General features: G+C 43.2%; 4 protein-coding genes across 5 annotated transcripts; 3 read left to right on the forward strand and 1 right to left on the reverse strand.

The window, feature by feature from the left end:
* Positions 1-587: 587 nt before the first annotated feature.
* Positions 588-7,069, forward strand: LOC121550309 (trichohyalin). The gene is made up of 4 exons (XM_041862528.1): positions 588-726; positions 948-2,400; positions 3,425-4,546; positions 6,265-7,069. Exons 1-4 carry the CDS (start codon positions 700-702, stop codon positions 7,041-7,043), a joined length of 3,381 nt encoding a protein of 1,126 aa, XP_041718462.1. The 5' UTR covers positions 588-699; the 3' UTR covers positions 7,044-7,069.
* Positions 7,070-7,298: 229 nt separating this feature from the next.
* LOC121550341 lies at positions 7,299-11,523 on the forward strand. The gene is made up of 4 exons (XM_041862567.2): positions 7,299-7,452; positions 8,228-9,031; positions 9,194-9,226; positions 10,788-11,523. Exons 1-4 carry the CDS (start codon positions 7,437-7,439, stop codon positions 10,835-10,837), a joined length of 903 nt encoding a protein of 300 aa, XP_041718501.1. The 5' UTR covers positions 7,299-7,436; the 3' UTR covers positions 10,838-11,523.
* A 12-nt stretch (positions 11,524-11,535) lies between these two features.
* Positions 11,536-16,516, reverse strand: LOC121550316 (probable tRNA N6-adenosine threonylcarbamoyltransferase). 2 transcript variants are annotated; one of them, XM_041862541.1, is made up of 12 exons: positions 16,417-16,516; positions 15,815-15,934; positions 15,596-15,715; positions 15,320-15,495; positions 15,073-15,168; positions 14,747-14,796; positions 14,575-14,653; positions 14,196-14,261; positions 13,925-14,015; positions 13,672-13,747; positions 13,382-13,480; positions 11,536-13,049 (listed from the first exon to the last, which is right to left on the reverse strand). In XM_041862541.1, exons 2-12 carry the CDS (start codon positions 15,927-15,929, stop codon positions 13,010-13,012), a joined length of 1,008 nt encoding a protein of 335 aa, XP_041718475.1. In that variant the 5' UTR covers positions 15,930-15,934; positions 16,417-16,516; the 3' UTR covers positions 11,536-13,009. The 2 variants fall into 2 exon arrangements, with proteins under 2 accessions (XP_041718475.1, XP_041718482.1); XM_041862548.2 differs by having other exon boundaries at positions 15,815-15,968; positions 16,417-16,498.
* A 151-nt stretch (positions 16,517-16,667) lies between these two features.
* LOC121550330 (DNA-(apurinic or apyrimidinic site) endonuclease) lies at positions 16,668-19,550 on the forward strand. Its single transcript, XM_041862560.1, has 5 exons — positions 16,668-16,774; positions 17,232-17,363; positions 17,511-17,677; positions 17,934-18,126; positions 18,244-19,550. The coding sequence occupies exons 2-5, from the start codon at positions 17,306-17,308 to the stop codon at positions 18,756-18,758; spliced, it is 933 nt and encodes a 310-aa protein (XP_041718494.1). The 5' UTR covers positions 16,668-16,774; positions 17,232-17,305; the 3' UTR covers positions 18,759-19,550.
* Positions 19,551-22,035: the final 2,485 nt, after the last annotated feature.

Consider the following 22,035-nt stretch of genomic DNA (forward strand, 5'->3'; position numbering starts at 1 on the left):
TCAAAAAAATCTTAAAATATGAAAGTTAAAACCAAAAAAGAGGAGTAGAAGTTACATGCAGCAGTTTCTCAATATGGGTTTCTGATTTTCTATATTCAGGAGTTGCATATTCCTTTCCCTTGGACCAATGGTGGGGAGTAGGCTATGCATTGGAACCAAACTCAGGGCTCACCAGCCATACAACCAACAAAGCAGTTTTCATATGTGATTTGAGTCTGTACTCATAAAACACATGCCAATATGCTAACACTTGAAAGGTCTTGTTCAGCTGACACAATGTGTAATGTTTCCCAGTATATAGAGTCAACGGGTACAGGTATTTTAAGTGTTCCCCCCACATTAAAGCAATTTATGCAAAGAAAATAGGCTACAATATACACACACACACACACACAGGAAAAAAACAACTAGGTCGCAGTTGAAACACTGTTGCACATGGAGCCTGGTATGGCCTGGTCCAAATGAGCCAGTGGACAGCGCCTAGTGCTGAAAACGTGAACGCGCTGTAGTCTAAATGTTTTGATTTGGATATTTGGCATCTGACGTAGCAAGCTAGCTAAATTCTACTAACGCGTCGAATAATTGAACACAAACAATCATCAACTAGTTGCTTGCTAAAAGAAATAGCAAAAATAGAAGCTAGCTAGCTCCCTATGTTTGCTTGATATCTTTTACCTCTAGTGTTTGAAGGACGCTGTGATGGATATTGACAAAATAACAAAGGAGGTAAATTATCTTGTGTTCTGAGTTGTTTGCCATTTTTTTTCAATGAAAAAATGTTTTCCACTATAATTGCGTTGCTAATTTAGCTAGCTAACGTTAGTTGCTGACAATGCAGCATGTTATTTATTTTTTAAATGGCGTGATGTAATAGTTTGACAACTATTCCAATTATGTTCATGTGTAGAAAACACTGTCAATACTGAACCATACATTTTTCCTTGCAGCTGGCAGAGAAAGACATTCGCGAAGCTGTGCACACAGTTCTGACAGATGAAAGCCATGGGGAGTTTTCAAGCCTAAGAATAATGGAGCTGAAATGCATTGAGATGTCTAAGACACCTAAAGCCCAATCAACCTTGGAGTCCGTAAAGCTGCCCAAAGACAATGATGACAACTTGGAATCAGGATCCTGTGATGACTCCCTGATTGCTGAACCTCATGCTTACCAAGCTGATGCCATCAAGGCATCTCTGAACACTGAAATCCACTCAGTGGTTACTGAGGCCACAGTGGTCTATGCTAACCAACCCGAGGCACTGTCCAGTGAAGTGCTTCTGGGCACTGAAGGTAATGGAGATGATGCTGACCATGCTGTGGTGGATTCTCAGACTTCAGACTGTGACTATGACCTGGCATCGGTAGAATGGCTGGACCCTGGGTGGCACACTGCCCTGGTACTGATGGAGACCTTGGTGAGTCCTGGCAATGACCCTGACCTGACTGTGTCTGACTCCAGTGAAGTGTCTCTGATCACTGACAACCTGCCAGTGGTGGACTCAGCTGTGGACTCCAGAGGGCAGCAGAGGGCAGAAGATGACTTACAAGGCACTGACCAGCTGCTAATGAGGTCCTGTGCAGACTGTGTGACCACAGAGAAGCACTGTGCTGTACCCTCTGAGGACTCTTTGAACTCTGACAAGGAAATCTCCCTCAACATTAAAGACCATGATGACCGACCTGCAGTAGACTTTAACAGAGATTGTGTGAGCACGTCTGACCAGTCTTTGTCCCCGGTTGCCACTGCTCTTGGATCAATAGTCACTGTTGACTCTTTCAATAAGGCTCTGTTGGTTTCCAATAAGTTGGACCAGGGCAAAGATAACCCTATTGACCAGCCTGTAGTGAAGTCTCAGACCACTGAAAATCAAATTAACCCCACGTCGGTGTTAGAGTCCAACCAACCTCTCATCAATGAAACCCTGGAAGATAACATTATCTCAGCCCCTGATGATAGACCTCTGTTAACTACAGACCGTATAGGATCACGGGAGATTGAAATGCTTCTATCTAGAATGCACTTAGGCAATGTTATCACCTGTCATGATGACCAGTCTTTGGAGTCAGACAGTGATGACATTGTTGACCCTTTGGCTCACAACAGTCATAGCCATCATCTGTGTGAGTCAGTCGTGAGGCCCAAAGCTCAAGTCCAACTCAGTGGACACACTTGGTCACCCTCTTATGACACTGATGACTGCCGTCGTTATGCTCAAGACCGCATCATGATGGAATACAAATTCAAATACAGCCGGGACCAAAAGTCTGCATGGGTTTCTGTGCCACACTACATTTTGACTAGAGGGGAGAGTGTGACCCAAAGGATGGAGGGAGAGAAGAAGTATGGAGAAAAGGAATGGGAGAAGTGCTCCTCACAGTGTGACAGGCACTCTCTGATTGGTGAGTATGGAATGGGAGAAGTGCTCCTCACAGTGTGACAGACACTCTGATTGGTGAGTATGGAATGGGAGAAGTGCTCCTCACAGTGTGACAGACACTCTCTGATTGGTGAGTATGGAATGGGAGAAGTGCTCCTCACAGTGTGACAGACACTCTGATTGGTGAGTATGGAATGGGAGAAGTGCTCCTCACAGTGTGACAGGCACTCTCTGATTGGTGAGTATGGAATGGGAGAGGTGCTCCTCACAGTGTGACAGGCACTCTCTGATTGGTGAGTATGGAATGGGAGAAGTGCTCCTCACAGTGTGACAGGCACTCTCTGATTGGTGAGTATGGAATGGGAGAAGTGCTCCTCACAGTGTGACAGGCACTCTCTGATTGGTGAGTATGGAATGGGAGAAGTGCTCCTCACAGTGTGACAGACACTCTCTGATTGGTGAGTATGGAATGGGAGAAGTGCTCCTCACAGTGTGACAGGCACTCTCTGATTGGTGAGTATGGAATGGGAGAAGTGCTCCTCACAGTGTGACAGGCACTCTCTGATTGGTGAGTATGGAATGGGAGAAGTGCTCCTCACAGTGTGACAGGCACTCTCTGATTGGTGAGTATGGAATGGGAGAAGTGCTCCTCACAGTGTGACAGGCACTCTCTGATTGGTGAGTATGGAATGGGAGAGGTGCTCCTCACAGTGTGACAGGCACTCTCTGATTGGTGAGTATGGAATGGGAGAAGTGCTCCTCACAGTGTGACAGACACTCTGATTGGTGAGTATGGAATGGGAGAGGTGCTCCTCACAGTGTGACAGACACTCTCTGATTGGTGAGGATTGGAATTATTATGTAGTTTATTATATTTATATACATATTTTGATCACAGGAAAGGGGTAGCCTATGTTTCCATGTTACTACAAGGTAGATTCAATAGATTCAATTGAATCCAACATTTTAATTATTGTGATTCATGGTGTAAGGTTAGATTACAGGTATGTATTGATTGGATTTCATTTTTCCCTCTCACTCTTTAGAGCATAGTGGACAGTGGATGATAGCCAGAGCAGTAGAGGCAGACACTGAAGAAATAGTTCCCAAGCCGTACATGAGAGACCTAGTTATGTACGATGGATTCAACCAGCTAGATGAGGAGAGAGTGGGAAATCAGCTGGTCCTCTCCTCTCTCTCAAGGGCTCTCAATGAACTTAAGAAGGACAAGGCTTTTTGGAGGTCAATGAGAGAGGGGGACGATAAATTAATGAGGGAAAACGAGAGAATGAAAGGTGAGATGAAAAAGAAAGACATGAGGAACTTTAACAGTGCCAAAGAACAGAGGGCAGAGAGAAAGAGGGAAAGGAGGAGGGAGAGGAACTGTGATGTGACTAAATGGATGTCCTCCCGGCCCGAAATAGAAAGTTCCATTATAGGACTCCGTCCCAGGCCTCCGTCCCGGCCACTGCTCAGAGAACCAGTCTTAACCAGAACCAGCTTCAGCCGCACCGACGCCAGAACCATAGAGGTTAGGGAGATGATCCTGCAAAGGAGCCGCATTGCCTACAAGATCAAGTGCCTGCAACGCCGGAAAGCGGCTGCTGAGGGGTTGACACTGACTAAGGGAGGTGGAGGGCCTGAGGCTAGGGGTGACGGAGAGACAGTGATGGACATTACAGGGCAAAGTAAGAAAGCCTCAAAGGGCAAGGGGGCAAAGGGCAAAGAGAGTGGAGGAGGGGAAGGTAGTGAGTGGGCCAAATTAGGTCTGGAGGAAATTGCGGAGACAGATTACAGGAATAAAGAGAAGAAAACCAAAGTACGGACAGGACAGAGAAGTAAGGACAAGCGAAGAGAGGAAAGAGAGAGACAAAGATGTCGTAAGGAAACAGATTTGATTTCAGACGAATTAGCTAGAATGGACATAGAAAAAATAGATGGAGAGAAACAGGATGAGACTGTGAGCAAGATCTCTGAGGAAAAGCCTTCTAACAATGGTTGTGTAGAGACAAATGAGGGAGAAAAATATGGTAAACAGATGAAAGAAAAGACTAATAGAACAATTGTACTTACTGATGAGGAAGTGATGAGCAAAGCATCAGGGGAAAGAGAAGAAGAGGCTAGAGAGGAGAATGCTAAGACATTTCAAGAGAGCTTAAAAGTCCAGGGTGAGAGCATAACATTCATGTTAATGATAAGTATGATGTGTCATAACTGATGGTGATGTTGATATACAGTGGGGAGAACAAGTATTTGATACACTGCCGATTTTGCAGGTTTTCCTACTTACAAAGCATGTAGAGGTCTGTAATTTTTATCATAGGTACACTTCAACTGTGAGAGACGGAATCTAAAACAAAAATCCAGAAAATCACATTGTATGATTTTTTAGTAATTAATTTGCATTTTATTGCTTGACATAAGTATTTGATACATCAGAAAAGCAGAACTTAATATTTGGTACAGAAACCTTTGTTTGCAATTACAGAGATCATACGTTTCCTGTAGGTCTTGACCAGGTTTGCACACACTGCAGCAGGGATTTTGGCCCACTCCTCCATACAGACCTTCTCCAGATCCTTCAGGTTTCGGGGCTGTCGCTGGGCAATACGGACTTTCAGCTCCCTCCAAAGATTTTCTATTGGGTTCAGGTCTAGAGACTGGCTAGGCCACTCCAGGACCTTGAGATGCTTCTTACAGAGCCACTCCTTAGTTGCCCTGGCTGTGTGTTTCGGGTCATTGTCATGCTGGAAGACCCAGCCACGACCCATCTTCAATGCTCTTACTGAGGGAAGGAGGTTGTTGGCCAAGATCTCGCGATACATGGCCCCATCCATCCTCCCCTCAATACGGTGCAGTCGTCCTGTCCCCTTTGCAGAAAAGCATCCCCAAAGAATGATGTTTCCACCTCCATGCTTCACGGTTGGGATGGTGTTCTTGGGGTTGTACTCATCCTTCTTCTTCCTCCAAACACGGCGAGTGGAGTTTAGACCAAAAAGCTCTATTTTTGTATCATCAGACCACATGACCTTCTCCCATTCCTCCTCTGGATCATCCAGATGGTCATTGGCAAACTTCAGACGGGCCTGGACATGCGCTGGCTTGAGCACCTTGCGTGCGCTGCAGGATTTTAATCCATGACGGCGTAGTGTGTTACTAATGGTTTTCTTTGAGACTGTGGTCCCAGCTCTCTTCAGGTCATTGACCAGGTCCTGCCGTGTAGTTCTGGGCTGATCCCTCACCTTCCTCATGATCATTGATGCCCCACGAGGTGAGATCTTGCATGGAGCCCCAGACCGAGGGTGATTGACCATCATCTTGAACTTCTTCCATTTTCTAATAATTGCGCCAACAGTTGTTGCCTTCTCACCAAGCTGCTTGCCTATTGTCCTGTAGCCCATCCCAGCCTTGTGCAGGTCTACAATTTTATCCCTGATGTCCTTACACAGCTCTCTGGTCTTGGCCATTGTGGAGAGGTTGGAGTCTGTTTGATTGAGTGTGTGGACAGGTGTATTTTATACAGGTAACGAGTTCAAACAGGTGCAGTTAATACAGGTAATGAGTGGAGAACAGGAGGGCTTCTTAAAGAAAAACGAACAGGTCTGTGAGAGCCGGAATTCTTACTGGTTGGTAGGTGATCAAATACTTATGTCATGCAATAAAATGCAAATTACTTAAAAATCATACAATGTGATTTTCTGGATTTTTGTCCGTCTCTCACAGTTGAAGTGTACCTATGATAAAAATTACAGACCTCTACATGCTTTGTAAGTAGGAAAACCTGCAAAATCGGCAGTGTATCAAATACTTGTTCTCCCCACTGTAAATGTTTGTCCTGTTAGTGAATTATGAGTGAACTGAATTTTAAAAAAAAAAATACTTTCAGAGGTCAGAGATGGAGAGGAAGGTCCTACAGGAAGAAAGTTAGAGCATCAGGAAGCTAGAGAGAGTGTGGAGACACAAAACAGTGATGGAGATGTACAATTGAGAGAGATTTGTAAAAGAAAGGATGTAGAGGTTACAAAAATCGATACCTCCTGTGATGAAACGTCCATCATGGTTCTGGCGAGCCAAGCCCCTGGTAGGCCTATGACAGCCTCCCAAACTCCATTGAAGGGCAAAGGAAAGCAACAACGCAACCTTCCGTACAAGAGAAAGGAAGGACTTCAAGAGGAGATCAATTCAAAGGGTGAAGTGCTTGAGGGTGGAAGACAAGTAAACTTCCTTGAGTGCCAGGCACAGGAACAGAGAAGTCTGGGTGAGTTGGGCGAGGTTGCAGGCTTCTGGAGGAAGGAGAAAAAAGGCCACAAAGACAGAGAGGTCAAGGAGGAGAAAGCCCGAGAGGGTCAGACATGGCGAAACCAGGGGGGAAATGGCAGGGATCCATGGAATGGAGAGACAGAGAGGGGTGGAAGTGGTAGGAGTAGAGGAACTAGACAGAGGGGGAAACAGTTGCGGATTTTTTCTAAGAAGCAAAGGCAAAAGCACAGCAACTGGAATGACCACCATCCATCAGAGAGCAGCTGTGACTGGAGGAGCAGGGAGGAAGAAGGGCCTGAGAAACATGTTGAGAGTAGGATGGACAGGCAGAGAGGTGAGAGGCCTCCGAAGGGGGAGAAGAGCCATTACTCAGCTAAAGGGAAGAAATACATTGATGTGTGTTAAATAAATAAATATTATTTCTGATGTCAGAAATTGGTTTATAGAAGTTATTGGGAAGTCCAGGCACATCATTGCATGGGGAGTTCAGAGATGCAGCCATGAAATTACAAGAGTACGATTAAAGAGTACACATGATTCAGACAACAGGAAATGCATTAATAGTATTATTACTAAGACAAAATATGTTATTGTATCCCTTTCTGCTAAGGGTGTGTGGGCGGGAAAACTATTTGATTAATTTCCCTCCTCTATTCGCGCTTCAATATCCGGCAAAGTTGAACGGTGACGGTCATTTCCACCTCCTACAGTTTCTGTGTGGCCACAATCAAGACACCCGCTGTAAACAAACTTCTCTAACGGTTTAATTTCAGAAGAAGTACATTTGAACAAAAAGATATGCATATCAAAACAGGTGAGTTTTGGGTACCAGTAGCACATTACTTTGTAACATTCTACTTTGCAACGTTAGCAAAACGTTCTGAAATTAACACTCCGGGTACGATGCGTTGGAGCCAGGGTGTTATGAAACTTTTATCTAACGTAACGTTAGCTAACCTCGCTAGCTAGCCAGGAAATTGTTTCTTGTTCAAATGCATACTTGAGGACTGTAACGTTAGATTGTATGACCTTATTGCCGAACTGTCTGCTCAATTGTACTATTTTCCTATTAATAAATGGCGTTTTGGCTTATTTTCTGGTTAGCTAACGTTAGCGAACTAGCTACTGTTAACGTTACAAACACGTTGCGTGTCTGTTTCTTAGCAAGCTAGCTAGTTAGCAAGTGGTTGGTTGGTAAGGCAATTCGATAAGGTTAATTACAGTTAGCTAGCTATTTGCTCATACAAAATACAACTTCCAGGAAATGGTTAACTAACTAGATAGCTAGTTACAAGTAATTTAAGTGTCATTATCAAATTTGCCCTTGGATTTTTTTCTGGATTCAGCTTAATCAGTAGCTAGCTAGGCTAACCGTGGCGTGCATACTAACTCTGCGTAACGATGTGGCTAGCTAGTTATCTAACCCCAAGCCCCAACAAAACTTAACACATTTTGATAGTTAGTTAGTTTTACCATTAAACCATAACACGAATGCGTAGTTTAAAGGGGTCCCATTTTTGTTTATTTATATAATTATTTTTTTTAAATACTAGGGGATTCTAACAATGTTCCTTTGCCTGTATATCTAGGTACATGGGAGGCCAACACAGTGTGCGAGTCCGACACACTGTGCGATCCTGCTGTCCTTGTGTCCTCCACCAACCCAGAGGCGCACATTGGCAACCGACGCCTATCACCTGGGTCTGGCAACTGCGGTGGAGGAGGTGGAGGCTGCCCAACTGGGGTTGCCCAGCAGCCCTGTCAGGCTTCTCCTCAGTCCCTCGAGGGCAACCTGAACGGACCCGTCCATGTACATGCCTTCACCTACCGTAGAGACAGAGATCGTAGAGGCCAGCACAAAGGCCGTGGCCCTCGCAGAGAGGGGCCCAGGGGTGCAGGGCGTGTAGCAGATAGGCCCCCAAAGCAGAGCCAGAAGGAGAGGTGGGTGGAGGACAGCCTGTCTCTACTCAAGCACCCAGCTGCTTTTCCAGTGCAGGATAGCCCTGCCAAGCTGCAGCCAACCATCAGCTATGCCTCAAAGGTGAAGTCAGGGGCTGTGGGTGGAGTGCTAGAGGAGGAGGAGGGCCGCCCAGCCATCGGTGTGCTGCTGCAGAACCAGTGGGGACTCAGTTTCATCAGTGAGGTCCTCCAAGCCACAGAGGGGTCAGTTCCCTGCCCTGCCCCCGTAGCACCACCTCAGCCCACATTTGGAGGTGAAACCGCCAACCCAACACAAGAGATGCATCACACAGTCCAGCCCAGTGGTGAAATCCCAGTTCCTGTCACTACCTCAATCTCCATTGACCAGTACAGAGAGAAGGAAGCAAAGGTCAATGGGAAGCTGCATCTTACCTGTCGCCATCTAAAGGAGGCCATGCGCTATCACACAATAGGTAAGGGCTGATGTGGTTGAGACCTCAATAAAACATTAATGTATTATAAATGTTATTTTTCCGTTGCATCTGTCATAAAATTGTGGTCGATGTTATAAGCAATACGCATCATAGTATGAATCCTAACTATACCTTGTTCTTCTTGTTATTTATTTTTTTTAGAATGGAACGTCACCTGCAACAAACAAAAAGAAGGTGAGATGTTCATCAGGAAGGTCCATTATTAGAACTTGGACTGGATTCTCCATTCAGCTGGGCATTAGAATCTCTGAAGCAGGGCTCATAATTTAAAGGATTTGAAGGTGTTTTCAGACCTCTAAAGTAGTCTAATGTCAAGAAGAAACCACATCCCACGACATCAGTGGTGTAAATTCAGTTTAGCTATATGCCTCCACCCCAAATTAATAGAAAATATGGTCACCCAATAAAACCAGGAAATTAAACTGTGCTTATCTTTTCCATTCATTTGGAATTGAGGCGTATAGCTGGATATACACAACCACTGTCGTGGGACATGGTTTCATCTTTACATTACTTTCGAGGTCGAAAAAAAGACAAACCTTTATTTAATTTATGAAATGTCTCTTTAATGGTTTGATTTGTTAAACGTTGATACATTTTATTATCCCACCAAGGGGGAATGTGTTTGGTCATGTGCTTGAAAGGTCGTAGAACATAATATGTAAAAACACCCAATAATACAACACAGATAGAACAATGACATATATTTCACCAGATGTATAAATGTGAAGCATCCGCTTGGACTACTATGACTAATTTGTTCCAATTAGAAACGACGGGCTGTGGTCTCTTGGTTTAGGTATAAAAATCTTTGGTTTAAACGCATAGAAGAATAAGTGCAATACGTGCAGTGAAGGACACTGTCGTTTCTGTCTTTGCGAGGACAGTCATTGAATTTCAGGTTGTCTGTCTCATTTACAAGGTATTTATTTATGTTGTCACTATCAACTGATTCCCTGTTGCGCTTTGTGTGTGTGTGGGGGGGGTGGTAGTGTAGTTTTATTCCTTTTTTAAATGATTTGCCATCTCCTTCATTTTTCTTAATGTTTATTTTTTAAGGACGTTGTCTGCGCACCTCTGGACGAATTTGGATGTTTCTCTGTCAAGACCTTCATGGGAGGCTTGATCTGATTTTAAGGAATCCCACCAGCGGAGTGTCGTCCGCATATTTTAAAGAATCCATGGGCTGGGTCAGAGGCTTGGCAATTGTTACTGTATAGTGTACACAGTATCGGTGATTGTACGCAACCTTACAGGGCTCCCGTGTTAACCTTTCTAGATGAAGAGATGGCGGGGTTAAATCTCGCCTGACTACGGTTTACAAGGAAACAAATAATCCACTGAAGTTCACCAGCTTGTCAATAAGTAGATGGTGTTGAAAGCGCTACTGATATCAATGAACACACTTTTCACTAGGCTATTTGCGTGCTCTAAGTGTTTGTTGTTATTCCGCATGACCAGTAGGCACGGTAGGCAAAATGCTTTGGATCTAGGAGAGATCCTAGTAGTAACATAATTAGAAATTACTGCATCTTGTCTGCAAAAATAAAAGTAATAATATTTTTTATCATGCACCCTGCTGGTTCTAAAGAAGGAAGGATACAACTAGAGATTTTTTTTTTATCTAGTGGGTTTCCCTTTTCAGAAGTCCTTGCTGCAGCCCCAAAGGGCTAGATTGTATGAGAGGTTTAACAATGCTGCCTATCACTAAATGCTGTCTTATTTTCTGTTTCAGATCCCAATAAGGTAGTTTGGTATAAGAACTCCCTGGACCAGCCAGCCTAGCAACGCATGGACCTGTCTGCCACAACCCCCCCCGCACACACATGCACTCAGGTCGATGTCTTTACACAAAGCCACACTGAGACACTTTGGACTAACTCCTTGATGAGATCCACAACTAGGGACTTTTCTAACGCCGTCAAAGGCCTGCCTTAATGAATTGGACCTGGAGTTCCTATCAGCTCAAAACGATTAGTTTTAATGTCGTATTGAGCTGCTCTTCTTTCTTTTTAAACAATCTTAAGAGCTGTCATTTTATTGTGAGGAACTGCAGTTTTATCAGACATGTTTTTTCTGTTTTGTCCTCTGTTGTGTGAGTGATCCATCAAGCACTTTCTAATCCGTTGTGACCAATCCTTGTACGCCTACCATACCAGATTTTTTTTTTTTCCCCCACAAATTTGAAAATGTGTTGTACCTGCTTCCATTTCACCGTATTTGACACGGGACAGATGTGTAATTATGTCTCAAGTTTACAGGGGTGCAGACGGCACAATAAGAACGCACCCTTCCCCTGTCTGATCCTAATGCTGTTTTTTGTTTTTTTGTACCCTGGTTGGGTGAATGTTATTCATGTATCCATATGATTACTCATGATCACACTAGCTCAGTTTTTCTGATTTGAAATAAAGAAAAATACACTGGAGGATAAGTGAACAGTATTGCATAATAAAATTGAATGAACTTGACATGCCCCAAGGTCTTACTTCATCGTTTCTTTTATCATATTTTCACATACATAAAACCCACAGCATTATTAGCTTTGTTAAAACGGACAAGTTTAAAATAATTAATTTACCTTTTTTGAAGTAAATTAAGGGCTCTATTCATTCCGTGTCCCCGAAGTTCAGCATTATAGCACGATTGAAATGTAACGGTTATTTCCAATTGAGCTGACATGGAGCGTTTATGGTGAACGTAGTCTCCGCTGACGCAAGAACATTGCCTTTCAGTTTCTATGGTGCTATAGCACTGAATTTCTGTGATACGGACTGAATAAAGCCCAAAAAGAATTGATTGGTTAGATAAATGCTCAGTTGGCGAAGCATAGTGACATGTCAGTGGGCGGAGTTACAGGTGAGAAGAGAAAAAAAAAGGCCTTGAGGGGGGTAGAGGTTGCCAGTTGGAATCCGTTGCCACTTTCGATTTCCAAATTTATCGAACGTTCTAAACTAACTTTCTGCATGAACAGCTTTAAATATGTGAAAAAAACAGCCATAGTGCCCTCACCTCTGCTTGTGCAGTGGACTAGGCACTGGGATAGGGACCAGAATGTCACAAATTCTAATCTTGCCAATCCCCTTTCTCAAAAAATTTATATTTCAGTGTAATGCTAATTTTTATTTAACGTATTGCCTCGAGTCAATGGTGCCACCTGTCAATGATTTTAGAAGGGACAATTTAAATGGTTTGATCATCCAGATCTGTTTACAGTTGTAAGAAATCTAGCTACATTACAACGCATCACCGATTATCTCCAGAGGTGGTCTGGAAGATCTGATTACAATCACTTCTTTTAATCGTCTACACTTGTCAAAAAATTTGGGCAAAATCAGAATGTGGACAAGATCAGGACACATGTTAACACCAGGTATAAACGTGGCTATATTGTAGACTAGGGGCTGGATTAAATCCATATTGCAGAAGTATCGAGGAAGATCCGCATTATAGATCGATTGAAATTTAAAGGCATAGTTCCTGCATTCGCGGTAAATGCTGCATAATCGTAAATTACTATTATTTTAATGCAGATCTTCCGCGATACGGATTGAATCCAGCGCTAGTGAAAGTCAAAACAAATTGAAATACAAAGGTGTTTTTACCAAATGCAATTTAGGGCTAGATTCAATCTGGACCGTGGAAGAGCTGAAATGTAAATGTAATTTCCGACTGAGCCGACATATGCAGCGTTTACCCTGAATGCAGTCTCTGCAAACGCGGGAACATTGCCTTTCCATTTAAATCGCGCTATAGCGCAGATCTTCTGCGGTCCGGATTGAATCTAGACCTAAAATCATAATGCGCGTGGCTAAAAACGATTATGTTGAGGGGTTCTCAACAATAGAAGTGAGGCAAAGCATATTTCTACATTCTTTCCCTCCATCATGACACAATGCATACAATCCAGGTAAAGGGAGGGTGGGTGCAAGTTGCAGCCTGTTGGGTAATGAGCTGTCAATCTCTCCAGGTCACCTCCACTTCATCTGTTCTGTACCTGCCAACAACATAACGTTTCTCTTGTCACTGGATGACAGCACAATATGGTACAGAGAGGGAGACCTGTTGTCAAACATATCCAGTTAACATCTCAATACAATTTAGTAAAATAGACAAGAACTTCCTGTAACATTTTAGTTAAAATTTTTATGCAAAGGGAATCACTGTACAATAGAATATAATGAAAGGAAATCGCTGTACTGTACAATATAATATAATGAAAGGGAATCACTGTACTGTATAATATAATATAATGAAAGGGAATCACTGTACTGTACAATATAATATAATGAAAGGGAATAATTTGAGTTGCATGTATAGTGGAATGACCTTTGAGTGATCCATGAGTCTGACAGCTCAGTCGTCTGACCAGACCGGAACATCTCCCAGCCAGCCTGTGCAATCATTGCTCCATTATCGATACAAAAGCTGTGACACAACCAAACACAATATCACATTTTAATAACAGAAGGATTTACAAAGTTAAAGTACATTATGAAATGACCATCAACATAAGCCATTTTCCTTTTATTAGTTCATAAATAATAAGGTAAGCATTGACTGCCTGAGGTACACTTATCAGATCCCTTGTATTGAAATTGTCATATGTAGACCCTTACCTCTCATCTGTAGCAAAGAGCTTCGCACCTCTCTCCTTGCACATGACCTCCATCATCTCCTGCAGACGCAGATTACCTACAGAGCAAAACCATCATCAGCATTCCTGAACGCTTGTGTTTGAGTTGTGCCTGTCCATAACGAGTGGTAAGACAGATTTACATGATATTACATCTTATTATTGTTATCATTATGTGTTTTAATGAATTACATTGGAAAGCCCACAACCCCCACAATGAAGTACAGTTGACTTACAGCCAACGCCTCCAACGATGAGCACTTCCTGGGAGCTGCAGTGAGCCATGGCCCTCTCTGTGATCTCCACCAGCATGGAAAACAGGGTCTCCTACAGGACACACAAGTAGTGAACGGATCATTACACAGTGGTGTGCTCTGCCACCTCTCAGACAGTGAGTGATGCCACCATGTAGCCGGCATATTTATGAAGGGGAAGGGTGTTGCCGTGCCAATGCAGGAAACAGGCTGACAACAATGCACTGGAGCAGTTTATTGCTTTTGTTCTGACCTGTAGGGAGAAGCACAGGTCTTCTGCTGTACACTGATTATATTTCAACATCTTCCCAGCTGCTTCCTGAAAGAAAAGGGACACATATTAACACATCATACATGCATCCCTTATTATAACCACAATCCATCTAACTATCACAAAAACCCTGTCTCTCCCCTACAATGCAATGCAACCCAATGTAATGCAACGCAACACAATACAACCAAACCCAATACAATACAACCCATTGCAACCCAGTACAATGCAACCCAATACAATACAACCCAACCCAATGCAACCCAATACAATACAACCCAACCCAATGCAATGCAACCCAATACAATACAACCCAACCCAACGCAGAACTTTATTCCCACTTAGTGGCGCAGCATTTTACCTCGATATAGGATAAAATCCCAGAGAATGACACGTCCATCCCCTTCACTGTGTATGGAAGCTCCACATACTGTGTACCCCTGACAAAACAAACAGGAAACCAATGGTGTAAATATATACATTTGAAAACATCTACTGGTCGACAGCAATTCCCAAAAAACACATTTACTCACTTTTTGGCCATCTGCTCAATGTTATACCCAGGGCTGGGATCATTGGAAATCTGAGCACAAACAATTTTGATTCATGAGAATGATAAGACAATTTATACAAGGTATAGTCCGAGTCCACAATAAATCTTAAAGAGGAGAAAAAATGATGTTGCTATCTCGCTTTTAAACCAAGATGCATGAACAGAGGAGCAAATTGAAAATGATATTCAGCAACTCTTGTAAGACAATGGAAGTGGACTACATGTTTCAGCATGTGGCCTTTATAGGAGCATTACTTAATCAGGTTAGTTTCAGTTTAGTCCTCTGAAGACCCATGCAGAACTCACCTTTATCACCCTGGCAAACCTGTCCAGGCAGTTGCCCACTGCAATGTCGATGGTCTCACCAAATATCCTGTAGCGCCGCTCAGAGTATGCAATCACCTTCATGAGGAAACATTGCATTAGAGCACAACTAAACGCAGAAACCTCAGCTGAGAGGGTTGAGAGTGCTAACTAAGGGGAAACCCTAAGAACTCTCAAGTTGTGCGGGACATTCCAAGTCTGTCCTAATAAGTATGTATGGGTGACTGACCTGTGTGTTACCCCCACTGACATAGAGCACAGTGGGGTTATTGGCTTGAGTGATGAGGCGGCCCATCTCAATGTGGCCAATACAGTGGTTGACACCCAGGAGAGGCTTCCCCCACAGCTGGGCGACTGTGCGCGCCACCAGAGCCACCGTCACCAAGGGGGCACCCATCCCTGGTCCTAGGGTAAATAATATCATGTTGGTGAAAACTGAATGGTACTGCAGGTCAGGAAAGGCCATTTCAGCTTTATAGGAATCAGTGACATTGGAGTTCCTGACCCTTTGTGTATGCCACGCAATCAATGTCAGCAGGCTTCAGCCCTGCCTCCTCCAGCGCCTCCTTCAGAACTGTTAGGATGATGCTGCGGTGATGTCTGGCTGTCTCACTAGGCAGGAACCCTGGGATGGAAAGTCAGTCAGTTACTGCAACTACACACATTAGGATAAACGCAAGATGTCAGTTGTCATTTGAGTCTAATTTGAATTCAACCAACTTGCCTTGACCAGGGGGTGTGATATAGGTGCGTCTGGGGTTTGAGAGTACTTCCCCATCCCTCACAATGCCCACACCAATCTTGTTGGCACTGCCCTCAAATCCAATCACTACAGTCATGGCAGCTAGAGAGGTTGAGGGAGATGGAGAATGATATGGCTATGAACAAAATAAAAACGTGTGCACATTGAAAGAATGTCGTAAATGTCATAGCTAGTGGTCTTATGTGCATCTGAGAAAATAAATGTTCAGAATGCGATGACATAGCTACAAATACCAGTTGCATACATCCGTTCATACAAGAATAAACAGTGCAATGTCAACGACAAAAAAGTCCAAGTGTTATTTTATTTATTCTTCAAAAGCAATATGAAAAGTAGAACATACGCACTAGAATTTGGATACCAAAACAGTTCCATGTTTGGTTAAAACTAGTAGAAGCATTAGTTAGCTAACATTCAGGTTGCACACCAGGTGGCGATCTAGATCTACCATCAATTATTCATTTCAAATGACAAAAACTAAGGCCCATTAATTGCCAATTTCAAGTGTGTTATAAATGAAAAAACATAATTTCAGATGAGAAAGCAAAAAGTTGAATACGAACCTTTCAATTGCTGAGTATTTCGGGTTTCAGACAGTACTCTAGGGAGTGAGGACCCATAACAAGAGGTTGTTTGATGATTTCCTTATATAATTGTATCTTTCAAGGTATTGTATTAACCAAAACAAATTGGAAGCTAATTTTAGACATTTAATGTTTGACGTAAACAAATACATAACATGCACAAAGAGCTGATAACTGGTGCGTTCACGGATTCAGAGGAAAATCACATCAGGCATAATATCGGACAGTCTAACGGCACATGTGTGACAATGTTCCTCAAAACCCACTGCTTTGTTGTGGAGGAGTGACTGACTGCGCGAGTGTGACACGGTTGAATCCTTTGTTGTGAAAAAGCAAAGTAAGAATACTTTGGGTTCTCTCTAGTTCAATTCTTAATTTGCAATTACACTTTGTAAATAAGTAGTAGTAGCAGCATTAGTTGCATTCATTTTCTGGCTGATTGCTCGTCCACATTTTCCCAATTTATTCAGACTCGATCTTCATTCGTCATGGATTGAGCCATAGGCCGCACATAACGTTATTTATCTGTCCTAGCTAACTAGCTTATTCCCCAAGATTCGCCTGTTTTTGCTCTCTTGTGGCAGTAGTTACAGTGTTGTTGAAGGGATATGTGATGCAGTAATGGAAACATAGTTATCACATATTTGGCGTACAAACTAGTAGCTATTGTGCCAGTAGCAGATGAGCTAAGCATAGCTATTGTATTTGCTAAATTGGCTGCTATAAGTAAAGCTAATAACTGGATAAAAATAATAATTATTATTATTAACTGGATCATGTTTTTTTCCCCCCAGCGGCGGCGCGTGTGTACTTGTGTGTGCGTGTTGTGTCTCTTCGGGGTGTGTGCGGTATTAGAACGAGTGCAAGTATGTCGAAAAGAGCGAAGAAAAATGAAGAGGCTGGAGATGACGAAGACAACGGCACAGGTGAGACGTCTAGTCAACTGATGTTTCCTGTGTTTCGCGATATGTCTCTTACAGTATGTCTAAAGCAGAACTAAATAAAAATGTCAAGATCATTGTCTGTTACGTCAGTCTCATTACCCCTCCTGTTTTCTCTCTCTCACCTTACAGCTCCGGCTGCCAAGAAAGGAAAGAAGGTAAAGGAACCAGAGGCCCCCATTCTGTACAGTGACCCTCCTGATAAGATGACCAGCAAAGATGGTCGTGCTGCTAACATGAAGATCACCTCCTGGAATGTAGATGGGCTCAGAGCTTGGGTCAAGAAGAAGGGCCTTGATGTGAGTTTGGGAACCACAGAGTCCAAAGCTGCATGAACACTTGGCATTGAGCTATAGTGCCTAGAATTGTTAACTACATATGTGAAATAAGTCCACACACTATGTGCATGATTTAAAAGTTGAATGTGTTCTTCTATGAACTTCTGTTAAATACTATTGTCTGGTTCATTAAACTGGGTGGTGACTTTCACCTTTTAAACACTGATAAAAGGCAGTGCACTGTGAAGGAGCTGACTGGTTATATTCCCTTGCCCAGTGGGTGCGCGACGAGGCCCCAGATGTGTTGTGCCTGCAGGAGACGAAGTGTGCTGAGAAGTCCCTTCCTGATGATATCACCTCCATGCCCGAGTTCCCCCACAAGTACTGGGCTGGCTCTGATGAGAAGGAGGGCTATAGCGGGGTGGCTATGCTGTGCAAGACTGAGCCCCTCAAAGTTACCTATGGCATTGGTGAGTGAATGGCTGATCCTGGTTACTCTAGTTGGCTATGAATGACTTACCTTTACCCATTAAGTCTGTTCTCTCCAGGTGCCCTAGTTAACCTGCCTTTCCCCAATATGTCTGCAGGTAAAGAGGAGCATGACAAGGAGGGCCGTGTTATCACTGCTGAGTTCCCCACCTTCTTCCTGGTCACCGCCTACGTCCCCAACTCTGGCCGAGGACTGGTGCGCCTGGACTATCGCAAGACCTGGGACGTGGACTTCAAGGCCTACCTGAGCGACCTGGACAAGCGCAAGCCCCTGGTGCTGTGTGGCGATCTGAACGTGGCCCATGAGGAGATCGACCTGAAGAACTCCAAAGGCAACAAAAAAAACGCAGGCTTCACAGCAGAGGAGCGCGAGGGGTTCAGCCAGCTGTTGGCCGCAGGCTTTACCGACAGCTTCCGCGAGCTGTACCCCGAGCAGGCCAACGCATACACCTTCTGGACCTACATGATGAACTCTCGGTCTAAGAACGTGGGCTGGCGGCTGGACTACTTTGTACTGTCCTCTGCTCTACTGCCAGGCCTTTGCGATAGCAAGATCCGCAACCAAGCTATGGGCAGTGACCACTGCCCCATCACTCTACATGTGGTTGTGTAGATCAGTCTGGCCAATGTGCTGGCCATGCATTGTTTTCTCATGTTAAATGATGTGACCTAGGTGGCTGACCTCCCATTGAAGTCATGGCATTCCTAACTACTGTAACTAATCTGTATGCCGGTGTGCACACTCAACATGAGTGAATCATCAGAACCTGGAAACACATTTGTACTGAAACTGGGATTCCCAAATTAGTTTACTTTCACCTCAATCTTGAATTGTATAAACTAGTCACAATTGTCCTGTCACCCATTGAAGCGATTATTCAACACTGTCCTTTACTTTCCCACCCACACAGTGTACTCCGAAGAGACATCTGGTAACAAAATGCATAATCCCTGAATGTCCTATTTGAGGCACTGTTCTTTAAACGTGAAACTGATGTTGGTGCTAAATAACTGCTAGTCTGTCATTGAAACATTGCTCCTTTGAAGGGAATGTGAGTCCAATTCTTACATTGTTATTTTATATAACGGTAATGAAGTCATTACCATTGAGTGAATATTGATACAATGAATATTGATACATTAAATCATGGTACAGATTTTGCATGCAAACATTCAGACCCAGAGTGAGGGCCAGTATTAAGATTGTCTTTGTCAAATGGTGCAACCTCTGTTGCAAAGCTGACATGAGACCAATTGTCAGTGGTATCTCACACCTTACTGCCAACTTCTGGAGCAAAGTTTCTAAGACATGCCTGTTTTGTAAAAAATAAAATCCCAAACCATAGCTGGAGTTTATAGATGGTAAATGCACTCATGTATCTAATAAAGTTTAGTTTTAAGTTTAGCTTGCGTTTCCTTTTTTATTAGGCTTTTAAGTTTAGATTTATTACAAAAGATTGTAACAATTTGTATACTTTTAAAACAGTATTTTCATTGAAAACTCATTTGGGCTACAATCCTATGAAAATACAATGCACATATGAAATGCATTTTAGCAGAAGATAAGGATACGAGGCACAATTATTTTAGTACTTCTACATTGTTATAATCAACCAAAAACAAAACAGTCCGGGATTCATTGCGGCCAGCTTTAATCCAGGCCAAAGTTTGTGTCACATGACTGATTGAACTCACAGAAGAGCTGTACAGTGAGGGAAAAAAGTATTTGATCCCCTGCTGATTTTGTACATTTGCCCACTGACAAAGACATGATCAGTCTATAATTTTAATGGTAGGTTTATTTGAACAGTGAGAGACAGAATAACAACAAAACAATCCAGAGAAACGCATGTCAAAAATGTTATAAATTGATTTGCATTTTATTGAGGGAAATAAGTATTTGACCCCTCTGCAAAACATGACTTAGTACTTGGTGGCAATCACAGAGGTCAGACGTTTCTTGTAGTTGGCCACCAGGTTTGCACACATCTCAGGAGGGATTTTGTTTGGCAACTCGAACCTTCAGCTCCCTCCACAGATTTTCTATGGGATTAAGGTCTGGAGACTGGCTAGGCCACTCCAGGACCTTAATGTGCTTCTTCTTGAGCCACTCCTTTGTTGCCTTGGCCGTGTGTTTTGGGTCATTGTCATGCTAGAATACCCATCCACGACCCATTTTCAATGCCCTGGCTGAGGGAAGGAGGTTCTCACCCAAGATTTGACGGTACATGGCCCCGTCCATCGTCCCTTTGATGCAGTGAAGTTGTTCTGTCCCCTTAGCAGAAAAACACCCCCAAAGCATAATGTTTCCACCTCCATGTTTGAAGGTGGGGATGGTGTTCTTGGGGTCATAGGCAGCATTCCTCCTCCTCCAAACACGGCGAGTTGAGTTGATGCCAAAGAGCTCGATTTTGGTCTCATCTGACCACAACACTTTCACCCAGTTCTCCTCTGAATCATTCAGATGTTCATTGGCAAACTTCAGACGGCCCTGTACATGTGCTTTCTTGAGCAGGGGGACCTTGCGGGCGCTGCAGGATTTCAGTCCTTCACGGCGTAGTGTGTTACCAATTGTTTTCTTGGTGACTATGGTCCCAACTGCCTTGAGATCATTGACAAGATCCTCCCGTGTAGTTCTAGGCTGATTCCTCACCGTTCTCATGATCATTGCAACTCCACGAGGTGAGATCTTGCATGGAGCCCTAGGCCGAGGGAGATTGACAGTTCTTTTGTGTTTCTTCCATTTGTGAATAATAGCAACAACTGTTGTCACCTTCTCACCAAGCTGCTTGGCGATGGTCTTGTAGCCCATTCCAGCCTTGTGTAGGTCTACAATCTTGTCCCTGACATCATTGGAGAGCTTTTTGGTCTTGGCCATGGTGGAGAGTTTGGAATCTTATTGATTGATTGCTTCTGTGGACAGGTGTCTTTTATACAGGTAACAAACTGAGATTAGGAGCACTCCCTTTAAGAGTGTGCTCCTAATCTCAGCTCGTTACCTGTATAAAAGACACCTGGGAGCCAGAAATCTTTCTGATTGAGAGGGGGTCAAATACTTATTTCCCTCATTAAAATGCAAATCAATTTATAACATTTTTGACATGCGTTTTTCTGGATTTTTTTGTTATTCTCTCACTGTTCAAATAAGCCTACCATTGAAATTATAGACAGATAATTTCTTTGTCAGTGGGCAAACGTACAAAATCAGCAGGGGATCAAATACTTTTTTCCCTCACTGTATGTGCTGTAGCTCAGTTGGTAGAGCATGGCGCTTGCAACGCCAGGGTTGTGGGTTCAATTCCCACGGGGGGCAGAATGAAAATGTATGCACTCACTAACTGTTAAGTCGCTCTGGATAAGAGCATCTGCTAAATGACTAAAAATGTTTTTTAAATGTGCTTTGAGATGAGTAACAATGACAGTATTTCTATGATCATTTCAGCTGAGGAAGCTGTAAAGAATTCAAATGCATTTCATGAATCCTTAGATTAGGAATTATGATCACTAACCTACTGAACAAAACTGCAAAGTGTTGGTCCCATGTTTCAAGAGCTGAAATAAAAGATCCCAGAATTGTTTCATACTCACAAAAAGCTTATTTCTCTAAATTTTGTGCACAAATTTGTTTACATCTGTTAGTGAGCATTTCTCCTTTGCCAAGATAATCCATCCACCTGACAGGTATGGCATATCAAGAAGCTGATTAAACAGCATGATCATTACACAGGTGCACCTAGTGCTGGGGACAATAAAGGCCACTCTAAAATGTGCAGTTTTGTCACACAACACAATGCCACAGATGTCTCAAGTTGAGGGAGTGTGCAATTGGCATGCTGACTGCAGGAATGTCAACCAGAGCTGTTGGCAGAGAATTTAATGTTCATTTCTCT

This window comes from Coregonus clupeaformis, unplaced genomic scaffold, assembly GCF_020615455.1.
Source record: "Coregonus clupeaformis isolate EN_2021a unplaced genomic scaffold, ASM2061545v1 scaf0658, whole genome shotgun sequence".
Taxonomy (NCBI): Eukaryota; Metazoa; Chordata; class Actinopteri; order Salmoniformes; family Salmonidae; genus Coregonus; species Coregonus clupeaformis.